General features: G+C 44.5%; 1 protein-coding gene across 12 annotated transcripts in view; it reads left to right on the top strand.

Moving 5' to 3' along the window:
- The window catches only part of cacna1c (calcium channel, voltage-dependent, L type, alpha 1C subunit), a 291,786-nt gene that overhangs the window by 255,477 nt on the left and 14,677 nt on the right, over positions 1-21,632 (top strand). For all 12 annotated transcript variants that reach the window (XM_031898600.1, XM_031898603.1, XM_031898598.1 and 9 more), the window contains 6 exons: positions 9,547-9,579; positions 11,868-11,996; positions 16,970-17,035; positions 17,672-17,763; positions 18,440-18,590; positions 20,072-20,199. In XM_031898600.1, the coding sequence (XP_031754460.1) occupies positions 9,547-9,579; positions 11,868-11,996; positions 16,970-17,035; positions 17,672-17,763; positions 18,440-18,590; positions 20,072-20,199 (599 nt within the window). The remainder of the gene's footprint in view (positions 1-9,546; positions 9,580-11,867; positions 11,997-16,969; positions 17,036-17,671; positions 17,764-18,439; positions 18,591-20,071; positions 20,200-21,632) is intronic.

Raw genomic sequence — 21,632 nt, 5'->3', positions numbered from 1 at the left:
TCATAGTTATATAGTTACATAGGGTTGAAAAAAGACCAGAGTCCATTAAGTTCAACCCATCCAAGTAAACCCAGCACCCACAACCCACACCTACCAATCTATACACTCACATACATAAACTATATATACACCCACTAGTACTAACGGTAGGTATTAGTATCACAATAGCCTTGTATACTGTGTTTGTTCAAGAACCCATCCAGGCCCCTCTTATAGGCACTAACAGAATCTGCCATTACCCCATCACTAGGAAGGGCATTCCCCAACCTCACTGCCCTCCCCGTGAGGAACCCCCTACCCAACATCCCCCGGCAGGGCATTCCCCAACCCCCTCACTGCCCTCCCCGTGAGGAACCCCCTACCCAACATCCCCCGGCAGGGCATTCCCCAACCCCCTCACTGCCCTCCCCGTGAGGAACCCCCTACCCAACATCCCCCGGCAGGGCATTCCCCAACCCCCTCACTGCCCTCCCCGTGAGGAACCCCCTACCCAACATCCCCCGGCAGGGCATTCCCCAACCTCACTGCCCTCCCCGTGAGGAACCCCCTACCCAACATCCCCCGGCAGGGCATTCCCCAACCTCACTGCCCTCACCGTGAGGAACCCCCTACCCAACATCCCCCGGCAGGGCATTCCCCAACCTCACTGCCCTCACCGTGAGGAACCCCCTACCCAACATCCCCCGGCAGGGCATTCCCCAACCCTCTCACTGCCCTCACCGTGAGGAACCCCCTACCCAACATCCCCCGGCAGGGCATTCCCCAACCTCACTGCCCTCACCGTGAGGAACCCCCTACCCAACATCCCCCGGCAGGGCATTCCCCAACCCCCTCACTGCCCTCACCGTGAGGAACCCCCTACCCAACATCCCCCGACAGGGCATTCCCCAACCCCCTCACTGCCCTCCCCGTGAGGAACCCCCTACCCAACATCCCCCGGCAGGGCATTCCCCAACCTCCTCACTGCCCTCACCGTGAGGAACCCCCTACCCAACATCCCCCGGCAGGGCATTCCCCAACCCCCTCACTGCCCTCACCGTGAGGAACCCCCTACCCAACATCCCCCGACAGGGCATTCCCCAACCCCCTCACTGCCCTCCCCGTGAGGAACCCCCTACCCAACATCCCCCGGCAGGGCATTCCCCAACCCCCTCACTGCCCTCACCGTGAGGAACCCCCTACCCAACATCCCCCGGCAGGGCATTCCCCAACCCCCTCACTGCCCTCCCCGTGAGGAACCCCCTACCCAACATCCCCCGGCAGGGCATTCCCCAACCCCCTCACTGCCCTCACCGTGAGGAACCCCCTACCCAACATCCCCCGGCAGGGCATTCCCCAACCCCCTCACTGCCCTCTCTGTGAGGAACCCCCTACCCAACATCCCCCGGCAGGGCATTCCCCAACCTCCTCACTGCCCTCCCCGTGAGGAACCCCCTACCCAACATCCCCCGGCAGGGCATTCCCCAACCCCCTCACTGCCCTCCCCGTGAGGAACCCCCTACCCAACATCCCCCGGCAGGGCATTCCCCAACCCCCTCACTGCCCTCTCTGTGAGGAACCCCCTACCCAACATCCCCCGGCAGGGCATTCCCCAACCCTCTCACTGCCCTCACCGCGAGGAACCCCCTACCCAACATCCCCCGGCAGGGCATTCCCCAACCTCACTGCCCTCCCCGTGAGGAACCCCCTACCCAACATCCCCCGGCAGGGCATTCCCCAACCCTCTCACTGCCCTCACCGTGAGGAACCCCCTACACAACATCCCCCGGCAGGGCATTCCCCAACCTCACTGCCCTCACCGTGAGGAACCCCCTACCGAACATCCCCCGGCAGGGCATTCCCCAACCCCCTCACTGCCCTAATAGTGCTCAGTGCAAGTCTTAAAGGGGACCTGTCACCCTAAGGAATCCTAATAGTGCTCAGTGCAAGTCTTAAAGGGGGCCTGTCATCCTAAGAAATCCTTTTAAATCAGGTCGGTAGAGCAAAATAAACTTTACTTACACTATTTCAATGATTGAATTTATTTTCCCTTCAGTCTTGGAATTAGTAGTCACAGCCAGCAGGCCGGCGCCATTTTGTGTGCAAGCTTTGTATCAACCCAAAATCTTGTGCATTTGCCATCTGGGTGATGTATAGGAAGTGCTGAATGGGAAGTTAATGTAATTGTTATTAAAAATCTGAGTTGTCAATCATATATTGCCTGCCCCGCCTCTATGCCGCTGGCATATATGGGGCCCTCGTGCCCGTTGGAAGGCCCTACTGGTAAATAAAACATTAGAGAGGTTATTATATGATCCCCTTATATATTTATACATAGTTATCATATCCCCCCTTAAGCGCCTCTTCCCCAGTGTAAACAAACCCAACTGGGCCAGTCTTTCCCCATAACTGAGACTTCCCATACCCTTTACCAGCTTAGTTGCCCTTCTCTGGACCCTCTCTAACTCAATAATGTCCCGTTTGAGCACTGGAGACCAAAACTGAACAGCATATTCTAGATGGGGCCTTACCAGCGCTCTGTAAAGGGGAAGAATAACCCCCCCCCTCCCGTGAATCTATACCCCATTTAATACAGCTCAGAACCCAGTTTGCCCTTGCCCCTGCTGCCTGGCATTGCTTGCTACAGCCAAGTTTATTATCTACAAGGACTCCAAGGTCCTTCTCCATTATGGATTTGCCTAGTGCAGTCCCATTAAGGGTATACAGGGCTTGCATATTGTTACATCCCAGGTGCATGACCTTACATTTATCCACATTAAATCTCATCTGCCACTTAGCTGCCCAGATTGCCAGTTGGTCAAGATCCTGCTGCAGGGATGTCACATCCTGGATAGAACTGACTGGCCTGCAGAGTTTTGTGTCATCTGCAAACACTGATACATTACCCATAATCCCCTCCCCTAAGTCATTAATAAACAAGTTAAACAAAAGTGGACCCAGTACCAAACCATGAGCGGCCCCACTGAGAACCTTATTCCAAGTAGAGAATGTACCATTAACAACCCCCCTCTGTACCCGATCCTGTAGCCGGTTTCCTATCCATGTGCAAACGGCTTCACTAAGACCAATAGACCTTAGCTTAGAAAGCAGTCGTTTGTGTTCTGCCCCCAATAAGGGGTAATTATATCTTAGTTGGGATCAAGTACAGGTACTGTTTTATTATTACAGAGAAAAGGGAATCATTTAACCATGAAATAAACCCAATAGGGCTGTTCTGCCCCAATAAGGGGTAATTATATCTTAGTTGGGATCAAGTACAGGTACTGTTTTATTATTACAGAGAAAAGGGAATCATTTAACCATGAAATAAACCCAATAGGGCTGTTCTGCCCCAATAAGGGGTAATTATATCTTAGTTGGGATCAAGTACAGGTACTGTTTTATTATTACAGAGAAAAGGGAATCATTTAACCATTAAATAAACCCAATAGGGCTGTTCTGTCCCAATAAGGGGTAATTATATCTTAGTTGGGATCAAGTACAAGTACTGTTTTATTATTACAGAGAAAAGGGAATCATTTAACCATTAAATAAACCCAATAGGGCTGTTCTGCCCCCAATAAGGGGTAATTATATCTTAGTTGGGATCAAGTACAGGTACTGTTTTATTATTACAGAGAAAAAGGACCAGCCCCGCCAGTAAATCACTAGCTAGGGCCAGAATTACAATTGCTGGTAAATACCCTACAAATTCCTTGCTTTCCCGATCCTCTCCCCTAAAGGATTACTCCTTATAAGTACAGACCCACCTATACCCCACCCATTTCCTTGCCCCCTCCACTTACACCCTGCCTACTTCCCCAACGCAAAGGCCAGTATTACAAGAAAAAAATGGTGGAAATCCTATCTACAACAACTGAGACGTCGGAAGATTCCCGTCTCTGTCTCTTTAAAAAGTGACCGCTCTGCACTTGGCGCCCAGCAACCTCCTGGAAACTCGAAATACTTCTATCCAATTCCGTTTTTTGTGCTTGAAATTCGTTTTTGTGTTTTTACACTTTTCCTGCTATACAGTTTTAGCCCTGCACTGTCTCTGTAATCTGGCATGATACGAGCATTTCTCTCCCACAGGCCATTCTGTTCTCTCTGCTCCCGTATTCTAGGGAATCCTCTGTACCGTCCTGTCTCCCACTAGCGTAGGTTGCTATGGGATCGCAGCCCACAATGAATATTCAGTTACCAGTCACTGCTTGACATTGGAAATTTCATTCATATCGACTGTCTTATTGTCAAGCTCTTTTACTGCCGAAATGCCGAAGTCAGGTAGCCTCATTTACTAACATTGGGCAAATGTGCAACCAATCAGCCATTAGCTTTTTAACCTTCCTCTGCAATTAAACTAATGCAGAATAATGCCAAATCCATAATAATTGGACCTCAGCAATTTTTCTTTCACAAGAAAATATGAATTGATTGTGTTAATTTGCAGAAAAATTCACCAAAATTCACCAGAAAATTTCACAACAATTTGCAGAAAAAAAAATGCAATTCGAATTTTAATAAATGGGCCCATTTTGGATTCTACTGAAAGTGCTAAATCCTAAACCAATGTAACCAATCTGTGATTGGTCTTTGTGGGTTATATTACGGCATTTAGGCGAACGTGTCCAGTGTTAGTAAATGAGATGTGGTACATTACGTGTCTAAAAGGAGAACTGAACCCAATATGTCAATCATAAAAAAATTATATTATGAGAAATGGCATTGTATAATTGGTCATTTGAAAGATACGTTGATGATGTATTCTGTTCATCGGAATCTGATTTATTATTATGTAAGCCCTAGTTCCTGTGTATTTGGATCCATTCTAGGTAATATCTCACGAGAGCTCCACCTATAGATTAGCAAAGGGTTTTTATTTAGGACAGTGTATCTTTAAAAAAAAAAGATCAATGAAAAGAAAATTCTCTCTAGATCCAAAATATCCCCAATTTACACCATTTTATCTTGGAAATTGTCATCTGCACTAGATTTTGACCTTTAGTTTCTAAACAGTACAGATGTTATGGCCTTTTTACAGGGAAATACCTGATTCCACAGATTGAAACCACGGTAGTTGTCTGTGTGGTATCTGGAACCAGTTCCCCGCCCCCCTTAGGCTCACAGTGCTATGAAACTACTCCCACTAACCTTGTTCCACTATGAAGTGATGGATTCTGGGGCTTGAAGTCCCTCAGCTTTCCAGAGCATCTATGCACCGCCTACTATGGAAGGTGAGGGAGGGATTGCATGACACTGTAAGCCTAAAGGGGGTTGGAAAATGGTATCATGGCTTCCTTTCAATCTGTGCAATCAGATATTTATATTGGGCAGTTTTTATGCACCTTTTCTACATAATATAGTAACATAGTAAGTTAGGTTGAAAAAAGACATACGTCCATCACGTTCAACCATAATGCCTATATATAACCTGCCTAACTGCTAGTTGATCCAGAGGAAGGCAAAAACCCCATCTGAAGCCTCTCTAATTTGCCCCAGAGGGGGAAAAATTCCTTCCTGACTCCAGCTGACTAAGCTCTTATCAAAAAGGGGTGTAATTTTCTTTTAGTGATACTATGAGGCGATAAAGAGTACCCATGTTGTTTCATGGTGGGATACTATCATCATTTATTAAATAAATGACTTCATTTATTAACCCTATCCTATAGTTTATGTAACTGAGTCTAGAGTTTTGAATGGTTAGGAATAACAGTGCAGTAGAGCAAAGGGTATGCCACTATAAAGAACCCACTTGCCATTCTGGGGACCTATATACAGTAAAGGTCCCCATACACGGGCCGATTCTAGCTGCTGATATGGGTCCCTTAGACCGATTCAGCAGCTTATTGCCCCATGTAGGGGCAGAAACAAGGGGCCTGCCTGACCGATATCTGGCCTGAAATTGGGCAGGTTAAAAGATCTAGTTGGATCGGGGACCACATCGGCTCATTGATGCGGTCCCCAAACCGACTTTGCCTATACCCGTTGTGATAATTCAATTAACCGAATTAGCCTGGATTCTCCCAATATCGCCCACCCATTGGATCTGAAGGTGTATGGGCACCTTTAGATGCTTTAGACTACAATGAGTAGATCCGAAAATGGCACATTCAACAGCTCCAGGAATCACTGGCTACCAAAAGTCACCCTGACATTTTCTACTGATTCAGGGTCCTCAGATGCCCTACTTGCTCAAGAATGTGTTGGGCACAATGAGATTCTAATGGAGGCAGTTGACCTGTTTAAGCCAGCCAGGGTCAGACTGTCACAGATACCCCAAGCCAAATGCCCTCCTTTTTATACAGAGAGGTTTTTAGCCCTTTTTTATCTGCAGTAAGATGTTGGCTTTCAGACTTTGTCAGTTCATGTGACCATGATGCAGTGTTTGAAGCACAGTTCATGGCCCTACAATGCCCTTGCCTAGCCACATCATGTTCCCAGTCCATCTCAAAGCCATGCCAAGGGGCACAGTCTCTGCAGTAGTGCCCCTGACCATGCCAGACACTTTTTTACTGATTATATAATATTAGTAGAACATTGTACAGCACAGGGTTATCCCCGCATCCATTTAAAAGTCAAGTGTCTAGTGGTTGCCAATTTGTTTGGCACCCCCTAGAGCAGTGATCCCCAACCAGTGGCTCCGGGGCAACATGTTGCTCCCCAACCCCTTGGATGTTGCTCTCAGTGCCCCCAAACCAGGGAGTTATTTTTGAATTCCTGACTTGGGGGCAAGTTTTGGTTGAATAAAAACAAGATTTCCTACCAAATAAAGCCCCCTGTAAGCTGATAGGGTGCATAGAGGCTGCCTAATAGCCAATAACAGCCCTTATTTGGCTCCTCCATGAACGTTTATGATGCTTGTGTTGCTCCCCAAGTCTTTTTACATTTGACTGTGGCTCAGGAGTAAGAAAGGTTGGGGACCCCCTGCCCTAGTGAATATAATCCCTAACATTGGACCATGGACCACCACTCCTTTGAGCGCTGCTCCACCATGGATTTTCCGAGATTCCACTGTGGCAGTGCAGGATCCTTTGCATGCGTAGAATAATACAATTTCCAATATTACTATTACTATATTAATATTAGTATACTATCCAAACAGTCTTGGAAAGCCCTAAGGGATCCCTGGGATGGTGCAGCGCTCAGAGAAAAACAACACAAATCTTAAATAAATAAGGCTGAAATATATATATAGAATTATATATATTTTTCTTTCAATATGAGAAAACATCCCCTATAAAACCATGGGAAGTAATGTGAAAGCATTAGGCACAGCAATGGTTTAAGCTGCAGAGGACGGGACGGACATGGAACTGGCTGGTCATTAAATAGAAATTATCACCTATAATTACAGGTAGGGAATATTGAAGCCTCCAGAGGGGACACACTGCCAATTATCGGCATATGTCATTCTCTAAAATGACTCTGTATAGCCCCCAGAATAACATACTGTTTTATTTTGTTTCTCCGTTACAGCTACAGCTCTTTTAGTTACTTCCTAGCATGAAGCTCCGCCCCCTTTTGCCCTCTGCGAACTCCTTTTCTCTCTGACTGTGATGACCTCAAAGAGGTGCAGTGAGCATGCTCAGTAGGCATCTCTTTGAGGTCTTCATAGCCAGAGAGAAGGAGTGCTCAGGAAGCAAAAGGGGGCAGAGCTTAATGCTAGATAAGGAAGTAACTAAAAGAGCTTCAGTTCAACTGCTTGCAATACAGAAACAATAAATGTTAGTAAATGCACAATTAATAACTTTTGTCTAAGATCTGATCATGGTAAAGGAGAAGTAAACCAACCCCCCTGAAGATTTAACCTCTTAGGACCCTCATATAGAGACACCTTTCCTCATGCAAGGTTGCCCATTGAGATTGGCAGGCCCTTTCTCCCTGGCAGGAAAATACACACTGAGAGCTGTTATGGTCCAATGCTTGTTCTATTGATCACCACCAGCAGTGATGTGACCACAGATGTCCATCACCAGTACTCAACTGTGCATGTAGAGAATAGGCACTGGGGCAAATAATACACTGGAGATATGAAATTCTGCATTGTGATATAATACTTCCATAGCAATGTTTCTCGACCATCAACTACCCAAATATTGCAGAACTACAACTCCCAGCATGCTCTGAATTATTGTGGACCAATGTTGCACTGGAATGTCTGAAGGGCCGCCCAATACTATTGAGGCGGGAAAGCATACATACACAGAGCAGACAGTATTCTCATTGGATGCTTCAGTTGGCCCAATGGGCATGGAGAGCTTGGAAGCAACTTTATTGTGCTGTGCTATGGCTTCCATTATTATTTAACCCCTTTAGTGTTGATCTAAAATGCTATGGAGCTGGTATAGAAGAACCATTTCTTACTGTGTGCCCTTACCATGGACTTCATGGACTACATGGACATTCTAGCAAATGACCCATAACGGGTTTAGCCAGATGGCAACTTTGAATCATGATTTGAGATCAGTTGTCCTAAATTTCAGGTTTTAGAATGATAATCCCCTTATAAGTGGCCTTATTTTACATGTCCAGGAGATGTGAACCCCCCATAAAGCTCCCCAGTTGCACTCTCCAGCTCTCCAAAGTACTAGGCCAAAACCTAATTACAGATGTAAAAACATGTCTCAATGAGAATCTTACCAGCCAGATAACTGGGCAAGGGGGTGTTGACATTTCCTTGAAATTGGACATCAGAAGGACAGACATAGTGCTGGATAGAAGTCTATTGCTTCTTCCAGTTGTGGTCCCATGAAAAAAGAACGAGGAGCTGGGTGTACAGAGAGCAAGCAGGATGCTCATTGGAGGATCCTCTTCCATTAATATGTCTCTGGTGAGCCGGAATGTTCCATTGAGTAGAGTTGCTCTTTATCCTTGGACTTCAGTTTCCTGCACGCTGGGATTTGTAGTCATGGGTAGCCCAGAACTGTTATGGAAGGTTTATGCTCCCTTGTGCCTATAGTATATTTAGAACTTGAACAAGTCCATCAGAGCTCAGGTCTACGTGTATCCACTGTTTGGAGAGTTATACACAGCATTTGGATTGTCACAGTCCTATTGGGGGTTCTCACGGGAAGGAATGGGGCAATCCAAACCACGTTCAACTGTTGTAAGTCAATAACATCTTTCACACCAGACTATGTCTAACCCGGAGTTCCACCGACCATGGCTGCTTCTTGGTCTACGAGTGGGAGACTCATTAGGAAACCAATCTTTCACACCATGCTATGTCTAACCCGGAGTTCCACCGACCATGGCTGCTTCTTGGTCCACGAGTGAGAGACTCATTAGGAAACCAATCTTTCACACCATACTATGTCTAACCCGGAGTTCTACTGACCATGGCTGCTTCTTGGTCCACTCATTAGGAAGCCAATCAGAGACACAGATTAGTGCCAATTTCCCATATCTGCTTAATTAGAGGCTTGGGTTGTATTGTACTGGTGCTGCTAGCTCCCTAAGTGTGTGCTTCTGTCCTCCTCCGCCCCCGTGCTGCTCATATTACTGTATATTCCACCCCTGTGGATTTAGCCGGTGTTATATCTTATCTCTGTCTGCCTTTCTTTAAAGCCAGGTGAACATGCCCAATGCTCCTCCTCTATGGTAAGACCAAGAACCCTCAAGAGCACTGTCCCCCTTTTTTTCTCTTACACTTCCTGACACACTTGTGTGCCCCTGACTCCAGGGTTTTCTCTCCAAACCTTGTCCAGTCTCTCTCTCTTTCTCTCTTTGCATGCCGTGTGGCCGCCATATTGTGTATTTGTTCTGGTGTCTCCTGATCTGTGAAACTGTTGTGTATCACTCTTTGTAACTGTAAGCTTTTCTTGGACTCTATGAATGCCTTCACTGACAAAAAGGCCAGCCCGTCAGCTATTCCAACTGGGGGCCAACCTTTCTGGCATATTAATACGAGAAGGATGGAACAAGCGGGACACTTGCTGGAAATGTGGACAAACATGTCTTGTGCTCCATTTGCTAAATTTTACAGATAAAACCTGGTATGGAAGAGCCACATAATTCTTTATTCTATCAGCAATACCAATTCAGTTCATTGGTCCTTCCCTCCTCGTCCAAACCCTAACCTTGATCTAGGAAAATACATAGTAACATAGTAAGTTGGGTTGAAAAAAGACACACGTCCATCACGTTCAACCATAATGCCTATATATAACCTGCCTAACTGCTAGTTGGCCCAGAGGAAGGCAAAAACCCCATCTGAAGCCTCTCTAAAATATTAGTCATTAATATGTATGGAAGCCAAATATATTTTCGCCCAATAGCCATAAATGAGGTGTATTCTCTAGGGCAGGGGTAGGGAACCTACGGCTTGTGAGCCAGATGCGGCTCTTTAGATGGCTGCATCTGGCTCGCTGCCAAATCTTTAATAAAAAAAAATAACGGGGGGCGTGGCCTGCGCTTGGCGGATAGAAGACTTGTTCTAAGCCTTAGAACACGTCTTCTATCCGCCGAGTGCAGGCCACGCCCTCCTCTGCATCCGGGTTACCGGCTTGCACTTGAACCCGCGTCCTCCACAGGCAGCCACCAATTGAGGCCCTGGCTTTGGCCTAGCTCCTGTTGGCCATTGTATGGCTCTCACGGAATTACATTTTACAATATGTGGTGTTTATGGCTCTCTCAGCCAAAAAGGTTCCCGACCCCTGCTCTAGGGCAAATAGGTATTTTCCCAAAAACTTACACTAAGGCTGAACCCCAATCTTACACAAACTTGGCCCAAGTTTGCCCAGGGCTCTTCTAGCTCCCCAGTTTGGGGACCACTCCCCTAGAATATAGGCTTAAGAACCTCATGCAGTATTTAGACCAACCACTTGCGTTGATGTACAACTACAAGTGCAGAAGCTAGTCCCTATTCTAGGGGATGCTGTGGGTCGTGCCGACCATTTTGACCACTACTGTTTACCGGAGCAAAAAGATCATGTTTTTAGCACATTCCACGGAACATGTCTTGTGGTTTCTTTCTTTCTCCTGTTTGATGTTCTTTTCTTCCTGCAGGTGTTTGTTTATTGTAACAAAAAAAAATAGATGCAGAGGGGCAGAAGGGTATTAGGGATATTAACAAGGAAGCATTTTTTTGGGTTACAATGATTATTAATAAAATTTAGTTGATGCAGAACCAAATTGCAGGAGATATTTCAGATTATATAAGAAAAAAACTCCAAATGTCTTGTCTTCTGTGGGACTTGACAATCATAAGCCCCTTAGATACCCCATTGAGTGGCTACAGTTAACACGGGGTGGAGATGTAGAAATGTAAACCAAGTCATTTGACATTGATGCGATGTGAATAAAATGAAATCCCTACTCAGAAACCACCCAATCCATTATCTACCTCCACAATTAGGGAGATCTCCAAGTCTCCATAAACAAGATGGAGACTATAAGACCTATTCAGCTTTATTCCAGTGCATTATGGTTCTAGACTTCAGCATGTATTTGTAAAGGCAAACTACTCTTGATGAGATGATACAGTGGGTTGACCCCTTGGAATACAATTTATATTGTTGTCTAGCTGTTGAATTAGGTCTAGTGAGATAGAAGAAGGGGGAAGCGTAGAGAATAATCTCAGAAGGTTTACAAATAAGCTTTAGACAGAAGATGGTCTTTGGTCTTTGGTCTTTTCTCCAGGAAACAGGAAGGCAATAAAGAGAGTATTTTCATATAAATAAAGAGGGAATCAGCTTATAGCTCTGTTTTTTGGGATGATATCAAAGCTAGGGTGGGAATCAAGAACCGATAGGTGTGGTTCTTCTCAGACAGAACAGAGTACAAGTGGCTTTACAGGCCAGGTAAGGCATAGTGAAGCAGGTGGTCTCCAAGGGTCTCCAGCCCACATCTTCTCTGTAACCGCCGCCCGTGTGTCTCTGGATTTCCAGAACGTCGAGGAGAATTCCCGCATCTCCATCACCTTCTTCAGGCTCTTCCGAGTCATGAGGCTTGTGAAGCTTCTCAGCCGCGGAGAAGGGATCCGGACTCTGCTATGGACTTTCATCAAGTCTTTCCAGGTAACATGAAATGGGCTGGTCTTGTGTTATTCGTTCAGTCCTTATGCTCGGTAAAGGTGGCCATACCCGGGCCAATAAAAGCTGCCAATGGTCTGTCGGGTGTTTATCTTGCCCCTTAAGGTCCCCATACACCGGGCGATTCTACCTGCCGATATTGGTCCCTTAGACCGATTCGGCAGCTAATCGGCCCATGTATGGGCACTACCGACGGGCCTGAAATTGGGATCTCGATCTGGCAGGTTAGAAAATCTAGTCGGATTGGGGACCGCATCGGCTCGTTGATGTGGCCCCCAGACCGACTTTTCCTATACCCGCCGTTATAATTCGATCACCCCAGGGCCAAACGATCAAATTATCCTGAATTCTCCCTACATCGCCCACCCGTAGGTGGGGATATCGGGAGAAGATCCGCTCTCCGCATCACCAAGCGAGCAGATCGTCTCGTGTATGGGGACCTTTAGACGGACCTACCCAATCACATTAGAACAAGGAGCACATTGGTGTGTTGATGAGGTCCTCGTCCCAACAGCCTGTATCCCGTCAACATGATTCAATTGTTTGGCCCAATCATTTGTCAGGTCTTCATGTATATGGCCACCTTTAGTCTTGTTATCAAGGTCTGCCAACCTAAGGATCTTGAGAGAGGACCTACTGAGCCACTGGAAGGGATTTTGAGACTTGAAGCCCCTCTGCTTTGCAAATAATCCATGCATCACCCACCACAGTAGGGGTTCCCAAACCATGGGAAAGATTAATAGATTGCTAATGAAGGGCTAGCAGCATTGGTTGCCTTGGCACATAGTCTATTCTATTGCATGAAGTTTGGGAGAGTCCATAGGCACATGGGAACCCCCTAGGAACTAATAACATGATGGTTATGCCAGTGGGGTTGTATTGCATGGATAACTGATGTTAGGGTGAAGACACACAGAGCTACTAGTAGCAGCTACTTGTCATGGCTACTAAAATAGAAAATGCTGATCATTTACTGATAATTGTCTCTACATGTGTTTTAGCAGAGGCAATTCTCAGTATTGTCTATGGCAGGGGATTTTCTGGCCTTTAGGGTGAAGACACACTGGGCTACTAGTAGCAGCTACTTTTTCAAGGCTACTACACGCCAGAAAATCCCCTGCCATAGACAATACTGAGAATTGCCTCTGCTAAACACATGTAGAGACAATTATCAGTAAATGATCAGCATTGTCTGTTTTAGTAGCCACGACAAGTAGCTGCTACTAGTAGCTCCGTGTGTCTTCACCCTTAAGGCCATAAGATCCACTCGTTTGGCGATGTCGCCAAGCAAGCGGATCTTCTCCCGATATTCCCACCTACGGGTGGGCGATATCGAGAGAATCCAGGGTAATTCGATCGTTTGGCCCTGGGGCCAAACGATTGAATTATAACGGCAGGTATAGGCAAAATCGGTCCGGGGGCTGCATCAACGAGCTGGTCACCGATCTGACTAGATTTTCTAACCTGCCCGACCGAGATCTGCCCAATTTCAGGCCAGATATCGGTCGGGCAGGCCCCACGTTAGTGCCCATACACGGGCCGATAAGCTGCTGAGTCGGTCTAAGGGACCCATATCGGCAGCTACAATCGGCCCGTGTATGGGGACCTTTAGAGTGACTGGTTTACACAAAGCTCAACAGTGACCCCTACCAGACTGTCTAGGAAATTCAAGAGATTAAATTGTGACTTATTTTCCTCTTTTTGTTAATGGGGTCAGTTAATCAGCGCACCACTGGGATAATTTGGTACAGTTCTTAGGAAGGAGGGCAGGGTAAAGATAAAAGCGACACGACCATAAGAGAGATAGGAGTGAGAATCGACTGGGAGGAGGAATGATGAAACTGGGTTATTACGAGTATCATTTAGTGTAGAGTGGGCTAATATTAACAATACAGGTATGGGATCTATTATCCAGAATGCTGAAGTACAGGTACTGTTTTATTATTCCAGAGAAAAGGGAATCATTTAACCATGAAATAAACCCAATAGGGCTGTTCTGCCCCCAATAAGGGGTAATTATATCTTAGTTGGGATCAAGTACAGGTACTGTTTTATTATTACAGAGAAAAGGGAATCATTTAACCATTAAATAAACCCAATAGGGCTGTTCTGCCCCAATAAGGGGTAATTATATCTTAGTTGGGATCAAGTACAGGTACTGTTTTATTATTACAGAGAAAAGGGAATCATTTAACCATGAAATAAACCCAATAGGGCTGTTCTGCCCCAATAAGGGGTAATTATATCTTAGTTGGGATCAAGTACAGTTACTGTTTTATTATTACAGAGAAAAGGGAATCATTTAACCATGAAATAAACCCAATAGGGCTGTTCTGCCCCCAATAAGGGGTAATTATATCTTAGTTGGGATCAAGTACAGGTACTGTTTTATTATTACAGAGAAAAGGGAATCATTTAACCATTAAATAAACCCAATAGGGCTGTTCTGCCCCCAATAAGGGGTAATTATATCTTAGTTGGGATCAAGTACAGGTACTGTTTTATTATTACAGAGAAAAGGGAATCATTTAACCATTAAATAAACCCAATAGGGCTGTTCTGCCCCCAATAAGGGGTAATTATATCTTAGTTGGGATCAAGTACAGGTACTGTTTTATTATTACAGAGAAAAGGGAATCATTTAACCATGAAATAAACCCAATAGGGCTGTTCTGCCCCAATAAGGGGTAATTATATCTTAGTTGGGATCAAGTACAGGTACTGTTTTATTATTACAGAGAAAAGGGAATCATTTAACCATGAAATAAACCCAATAAGGCTGTTCTGCCCCAATAAGGGGTAATTATATCTTAGTTGGGATCAAGTACAGGTACTGTTTTATTATTACAGAGAAAAGGGAATCATTTAACCATGAAATAAACCCAATAGGGCTGTTCTGCCCCCAATAAGGGGTAATTATATCTTAGTTGGGATCAAGTACAGGTACTGTTTTATTATTACAGAGAAAAGGGAATCATTTAACCATGAAATAAACCCAATAAGGCTGTTCTGCCCCAATAAGGGGTAATTATATCTTAGTTGGGATCAAGTACAGGTACTGTTTTATTATTACAGAGAAAAGGGAATCATTTAACCATGAAATAAACCCAATAGGGCTGTTCTGCCCCCAATAAGGGGTAATTATATCTTAGTTGGGATCAAGTACAGGTACTGTTTTATTATTACAGAGAAAAGGGAATCATTTAACCATTAAATAAACCCAATAGGGCTGTTCTGCCCCCAATAAGGGGTAATTATATCTTAGTTGGGATCAAGTACAGGTACTGTTTTATTATTACAGAGAAAAGGGAATCATTTAACCATGAAATAAACCCAATAGGGCTGTTCTGCCCCCAATAAGGGGTAATTATATCTTAGCTGGGATCAAGTACAGGTACTGTTTTATTATTACAGAGAAAAGGGAATCATTTAACCATGAAATAAACCCAATAAGGCTGTTCTGCCCCAATAAGGGGTAATTATATCTTAGTTGGGATCAAGTACAGGTACTGTTTTATTATTACAGAGAAAAGGGAATCATTTAACCATGAAATAAACCCAATAGGGCTGTTCTGCCCCCAATAAGGGGTAATTATATCTTAGTTGGGATCAAGTACAGGTACTGTTTTATTATTACAGAGAAAAGGGAATCATTTAACCATGAAATAAACCCAATAGGGCTGTTCTGCCCCAATAAGGGGTAATTATATCTTAGTTGGGATCAAGTACAGGTACTGTTTTATTATTACAGAGAAAAGGGAATCATTTAACCATTAAATAAACCCAATAGGGCTGTTCTGCCCCAATAAGGGGTAATTATATCTTAGTTGGGATCAAGTACAGGTACTGTTTTATTATTACAGAGAAAAGGGAATCATTTAACCATGAAATAAACCCAATAGGGCTGTTCTGCCCCCAATAAGGGGTAATTATATCTTAGTTGGGATCAAGTACAGGTACTGTTTTATTATTACAGAGAAAAGGGAATCATTTAACCATGAAATAAACCCAATAGGGCTGTTCTGCCCCAATAAGGGGTAATTATATCTTAGTTGGGATCAAGTACAGGTACTGTTTTATTATTACAGAGAAAAGGGAATCATTTAACCATGAAATAAACCCAATAGGGCTGTTCTGCCCCCAATAAGGGGTAATTATATCTTAGTTGGGATCAAGTACAGGTACTGTTTTATTATTACAGAGAAAAGGGAATCATTTAACCATGAAATAAACCCAATAGGGCTGTTCTGCCCCAATAAGGGGTAATTATATCTTAGTTGGGATCAAGTACAGGTACTGTTTTATTATTACAGAGAAAAGGGAATCATTTAACCATGAAATAAACCCAATAGGGCTGTTCTGCCCCCAATAAGGGGTAATTATATCTTAGTTGGGATCAAGTACAGGTACTGTTTTATTATTACAGAGAAAAGGGAATCATTTAACCATGAAATAAACCCAATAGGGCTGTTCTGCCCCCAATAAGGGGTAATTATATCTTAGTTGGGATCAAGTACAGGTACTGTTTTATTATTACAGAGAAAAGGGAATCATTTAACCATGAAATAAACCCAATAGGGCTGTTCTGCCCCCAATAAGGGGTAATTATATCTTAGTTGGGATCAAGTACAGGTACTGTTTTATTATTACAGAGAAAAGGGAATCATTTAATCATTAAATAAACCCAATAGGGCTGTTCTGCCCCCAATAAGGGGTAATTATATCTTAGTTGGGATCAAGTACAGGTACTGTTTTATTATTACAGAGGATAGGGTGATTGGGTCCCACGTCAAAAGACGTGGGACTGGAGTGGGATTCGAAATAGGCCCTTGCATTTCAGGTACACCGAGGCCCAAACAGCCCCCCAAGTTACCTGCCCTCCTTACAGTTACCTGCTATGTGTGTTCCTGCCATTTAATTCCGTGCTGACAGTTTCCTTTCTGTCCGGTTTTCTGCAGGCTCTCCCCTATGTAGCGCTGCTCATTGTCATGCTGTTCTTTATCTACGCCGTCATTGGCATGCAGGTAAGGAGCCACAGACATTATTGGGGGGCCCGGGGCTTGTATCAACTGGTTAAGGTTAGGGCAATCATTCTTCCAAATGCAATGTCATAAAATAAAGGGGAGATGTTCCTACTGGGATATGTGACTTGGGCCACGGGGGGGTATTAATTGTGTTGTAGATAGTGCTATTCTGAAACAATTTTCATTTTTATTATTTGTGGTTTTAGCTTTATATTCAGCAACTCTCCAGTTTGGAATTTTGGCAGCTATGTGGTTGCTAAGGTCCAAATTACCCTAGCAACCAAGCAGTGGCTCGAATGAGAGACTTAAATATGAATAGGAGTGAGTCTGAATATAAAGATAAGGAATAAAAAGTTACTATAACTATGAAATTGTAGCTTCAAAAAGCAATTTTTGGCTGCTGGGGTCAGTGGATTTGTGGCAAGGCCTCCGTGTCCGTAAGGAATAAGGGCTGATGGTGACGCTTTATGGTAGTGACTGCTCCGCCCACACACCATGTGACCCTCACCTTAAGGGATATACATATTGATAGGACTTACATTGTAAAGGGACTGCATTGGTTATCACGGGGCATCATGCATTTTTCTCATGGGGCAAAAAAAGGCTCCTTGGGTAACTCTGGCTCTTTTCCTAAAGGTTTTTGGGAAAATTGCACTGAATGACACCACCGAAATCAACAGGAACAATAATTTTCAGACTTTCCCTCAGGCAGTTCTGCTCCTCTTCAGGTAAGTACCAAGAGTAAGTCCACCCCCCTTCCAATTGTTCACTCACCAACTGGTCGTACCTTGTGCATTCTCTTTATTGCCCTTTGTTCTGAGCCTCCTGAATACCTGCCATGTACTCCCCCTACTCCTCATACAGAAGCCAAGCCCAAGGCTACTGCCATACTGCTTCATTCCCTTACAACCGGGAGCCCCAACCTTTCTTACTCGTGAGCCACAGTCAAATGTAAAAAGACTTGGGGAGCAACACAAGCACCATAAAAGTTCATGGAGGAGCCAAATAAGGGCTGTGATTGGCTATTAGGGGCCTCTATGCACCCTATCAGCTTACAGGGGCTTTATTTGGTAGGAAATCTTGTTTTTATTCAACCGAAACTTGCCCCCAAGTCCGGAATTAAAAAATAACTCCCTGGTTTGGGGGCACTGAGAGCAACATCCAAGGGGTTGGGGAGCAACATGTTGCCCCGGAGCCACTGGTTGGGGATCCTTGCCTTACAAGCTGTAGGAAGATCTCCAACAGTGGGGAATATTTTGGGGACCTCACCCTTAGGCTGACAGTTACAGATATAGGTTGTTTTTCCTGCCAGGGCACCCCCAGAAAAGAAGATCCTGACTAACCTGCAGGGGGAATAGCCTCAACTCACCGTGACACTAATTCCTTATCTCCGTCTTCTCCTAGATGTGCCACAGGTGAAGCCTGGCAGGAGATAATGCTCGCCTGTCTCCCCAGTAAGCCCTGTGCCCCCGAATCCGAAACCAGCGAAGAAAAGTGCGGCAGCAGCTTTGCCGTCTTCTATTTTATCAGCTTCTACATGCTCTGCGCCTTCTTGGTGAGTCTGGGGTCTGCCCATTGTCCACTTTGATATCCTTATGACAATTTAGTCACTTTTGCATTCCCCATATTGCTGTCCGACAAATGAAATCATAGCAGTGCAAATTGGACAAGTGTGTGGCCCATTTGCAATGTCAGACTGGGGTGTCCAGGGCCCACTGCGGCTGCCACCCCAAGGCCCCCCACCCCAGTTGTGCACCCAATTCCTAACACTTCCAGCAAGTTGTGTCTGGGCCTTCTTGGTGAGTCTGGGGTCTGCCCATCGTTCACTTTGATATCCTTATGACATCTCAGTGGGGGAGATTCCGGCCTTCAGGCCTATAGAACGGAGAACTTATAATATTGTACAAGCATATGTGCTTGAATACTGTGTTTTGTTACTTTTAGTGGCTGGGTGGAGCGCACAAGTTCCAGGCAGGGAGGGGATCTGGTAGGGCCGCTCTAAGGCACCAGTGGGCCTTGGGCCCAGGGTCGGACTGGGGGGTGCAGGGCCCACTGGGGCTGCCCTCGCCATGTTCCCCACACACACCCCAGGCCTCTGGCGCCCACCCAACCCCCTCCACATACTTAAGGTGCCCATACAGCTTCAGATCCGCTCACTTGGCGATGTCACCAAGTGAGCGGATCTTCTCCTGATATCCCCCACCTACGGGTGGGTGATATCAGGAGAATCCAGGCTAATTCGATCGCTTGGCCCCAAGAATTATAACAACACGTATAGGAAAAGTCGGTCCGGGGACCGCATCAACGAGCCAATGCGGTCCCCGATCCGACTAGATTTTATAACCTGCCCAATCAAGATCTGATCGATTTCAGCCCGGGCAGGCCCGTCGTTAGTGCCCATACATGGCCCGATACGCTGCCGAATCGGTCTAAGGGACCCATATCGTCAGCTAGAATCGGCCCGTGTATGGGGACCTTTAGGCGCATTGGGAGAGGAGGACTTGCAGGCCCAGAGCAGGCAGCAGGGATTCAGTTCGACCCTACTCCTGCCCCAAGAAATGTGTGATAGAGTAACCCTGAAGCATATGAAGTTCAGTACAGTAAGGCAAGCAGTTAATAAATGGTCAGCGTTTATTGAAATAGACATAATCCCCAGTTGTCCCACCCTGGACCGACAGCCATGGGAGAAGAAAAATGACAAAATGGTGGAATCCCACAAGAAAAAAAAGGCAAAGAAATGAATATAACCATACTGTAGAGCTTTCATTTAATGAGGGGTCTGCTATTCCTGCAGGATGCTTGTGCCAAAAGTTATTCCAGATGAAAGATGTGCTAGTGTCCCCCCTATCCTGGCAAACCCAGGGCAAATGCCCCTTTTGGCCATTTATTAGACTGGCCCTGGGCCGGCACTAGGGCCAACTAAGTATTTTGCTGGTGTCCCCAGTCCAAACCTGCCCAGTTGCGCTGATATCTGTAGGTTGGGCAGTTGTGTGAATGTCCAGAGTCTCCATAACTATTTTTTTTCCTCTCTTGCAGATCATTAATCTGTTTGTTGCTGTCATCATGGATAATTTTGACTATCTGACACGGGATTGGTCCATATTGGGCCCTCATCATTTGGATGAATTTAAACGGATTTGGGCAGAGTATGATCCAGAAGCCAAGTAAGTCATCTCTGCCTGTCCAGTAGGGGGCGCAGGGGTGGCCAATGTGTCGTAGAGAGGGGAGGAAGGAAGTAATGGACACTGGGCACTGACCTAACAATGCACCAAAGGCATATAGCCAATCAGAGCGCTAGATTGAGTTCAGTATAGAAAATATATTTTATTACATGAAACTCCAATAGTTTTTACTGTTTTGTAATGGTGTAATGAATGGTTCTATGGTTTTATAATGGTGTAATGAATGGTTCTATGGTTTTATAATGGTGTAATGAATGGTTCCATGGTTTTATAATGGTGTAATGAATGGTTCTATGGTTTTATAATGGTGTAATGAATGGTTCTATGGTTTTATAATGGTGTAATGAATGGTTCTATGGTTTTATAATGGTGTAATGAATGGTTCTATGGTTTTATAATGGTGTAATGAATGGTTCCATGGTTTTATAATGGTGTAATGAATGGTTCTATGGTATTATACTGGTGTAATGAATGGTTCCATGGTTTTATAATGGTGTATTGAATGGTTCTATGGTTTTATAATGGTGTATTGAATGGTTCTATGGTTTTATAATGGTGTAATGAATGGTTCCATGGTTTTATAATGGTGTATTGAATGGTTCTATGGTTTTATAATGGTGTAATGAATGGTTCTATGGTTTTATAATGGTGTAATGAATGGTTCTATGGTTTTATAATGGTGTAATGAATGGTTCTATGGTTTTATAATGGTGTAATGAATGGTTCTATGGTTTTATAATGGTGTAATGAATGGTTCTATGGTTTTATAATGGTGTAATGAATGGTTCTGTGGTTTTATAATGGTGTAATGAATGGTTCTGTGGTTTTATAATGGTGTAATGAATGGTTCCATGGTTTTATAATGGTGTAATGAATGGTTCCATGGTTTTATAATGGTGTATTGAATGGTTCTATGGTTTTATAATGGTGTAATGAATGGTTCTATGGTTTTATACTGGTGTAATGAATGGTTCCATGGGTTTATACTGGTGTAATGAATGGTTCCATGGTTTTATAATGGTGTAATGAATGGTTCCATGGTTTTATAATGGTGTATTGAATGGTTCCATGGTTTTATAATGGTGTAATGAATGGTTCTATGGTTTTATAATGGTGTAATGAATGGTTCCATGGTTTTATAATGGTGTAATGAATGGTTCTATGGTTTTATAATGGTGTAATGAATGGTTCTATGGTTTTATAATGGTGTAATGAATGGTTCTATGGTTTTATAATGGTGTAATGAATGGTTCTATGGTTTTATAATGGTGTAATGAATGGTTCTATGGTTTTATAATGGTGTAATGAATGGTTCTATGGTTTTATAATGGTGTAATGAATGGTTCCATGGTTTTATAATGGTGTAATGAATGGTTCTATGGTTTTATAATGGTGTAATGAATGGTTCCATGGTT

The sequence above is a fragment of the Xenopus tropicalis genome, chromosome 3 (assembly GCF_000004195.4).
Source record: "Xenopus tropicalis strain Nigerian chromosome 3, UCB_Xtro_10.0, whole genome shotgun sequence".
Lineage (NCBI taxonomy): Eukaryota > Metazoa > Chordata > Amphibia > Anura > Pipidae > Xenopus > Xenopus tropicalis.
This window is presented reverse-complemented; position numbering and strand designations above follow the sequence as displayed.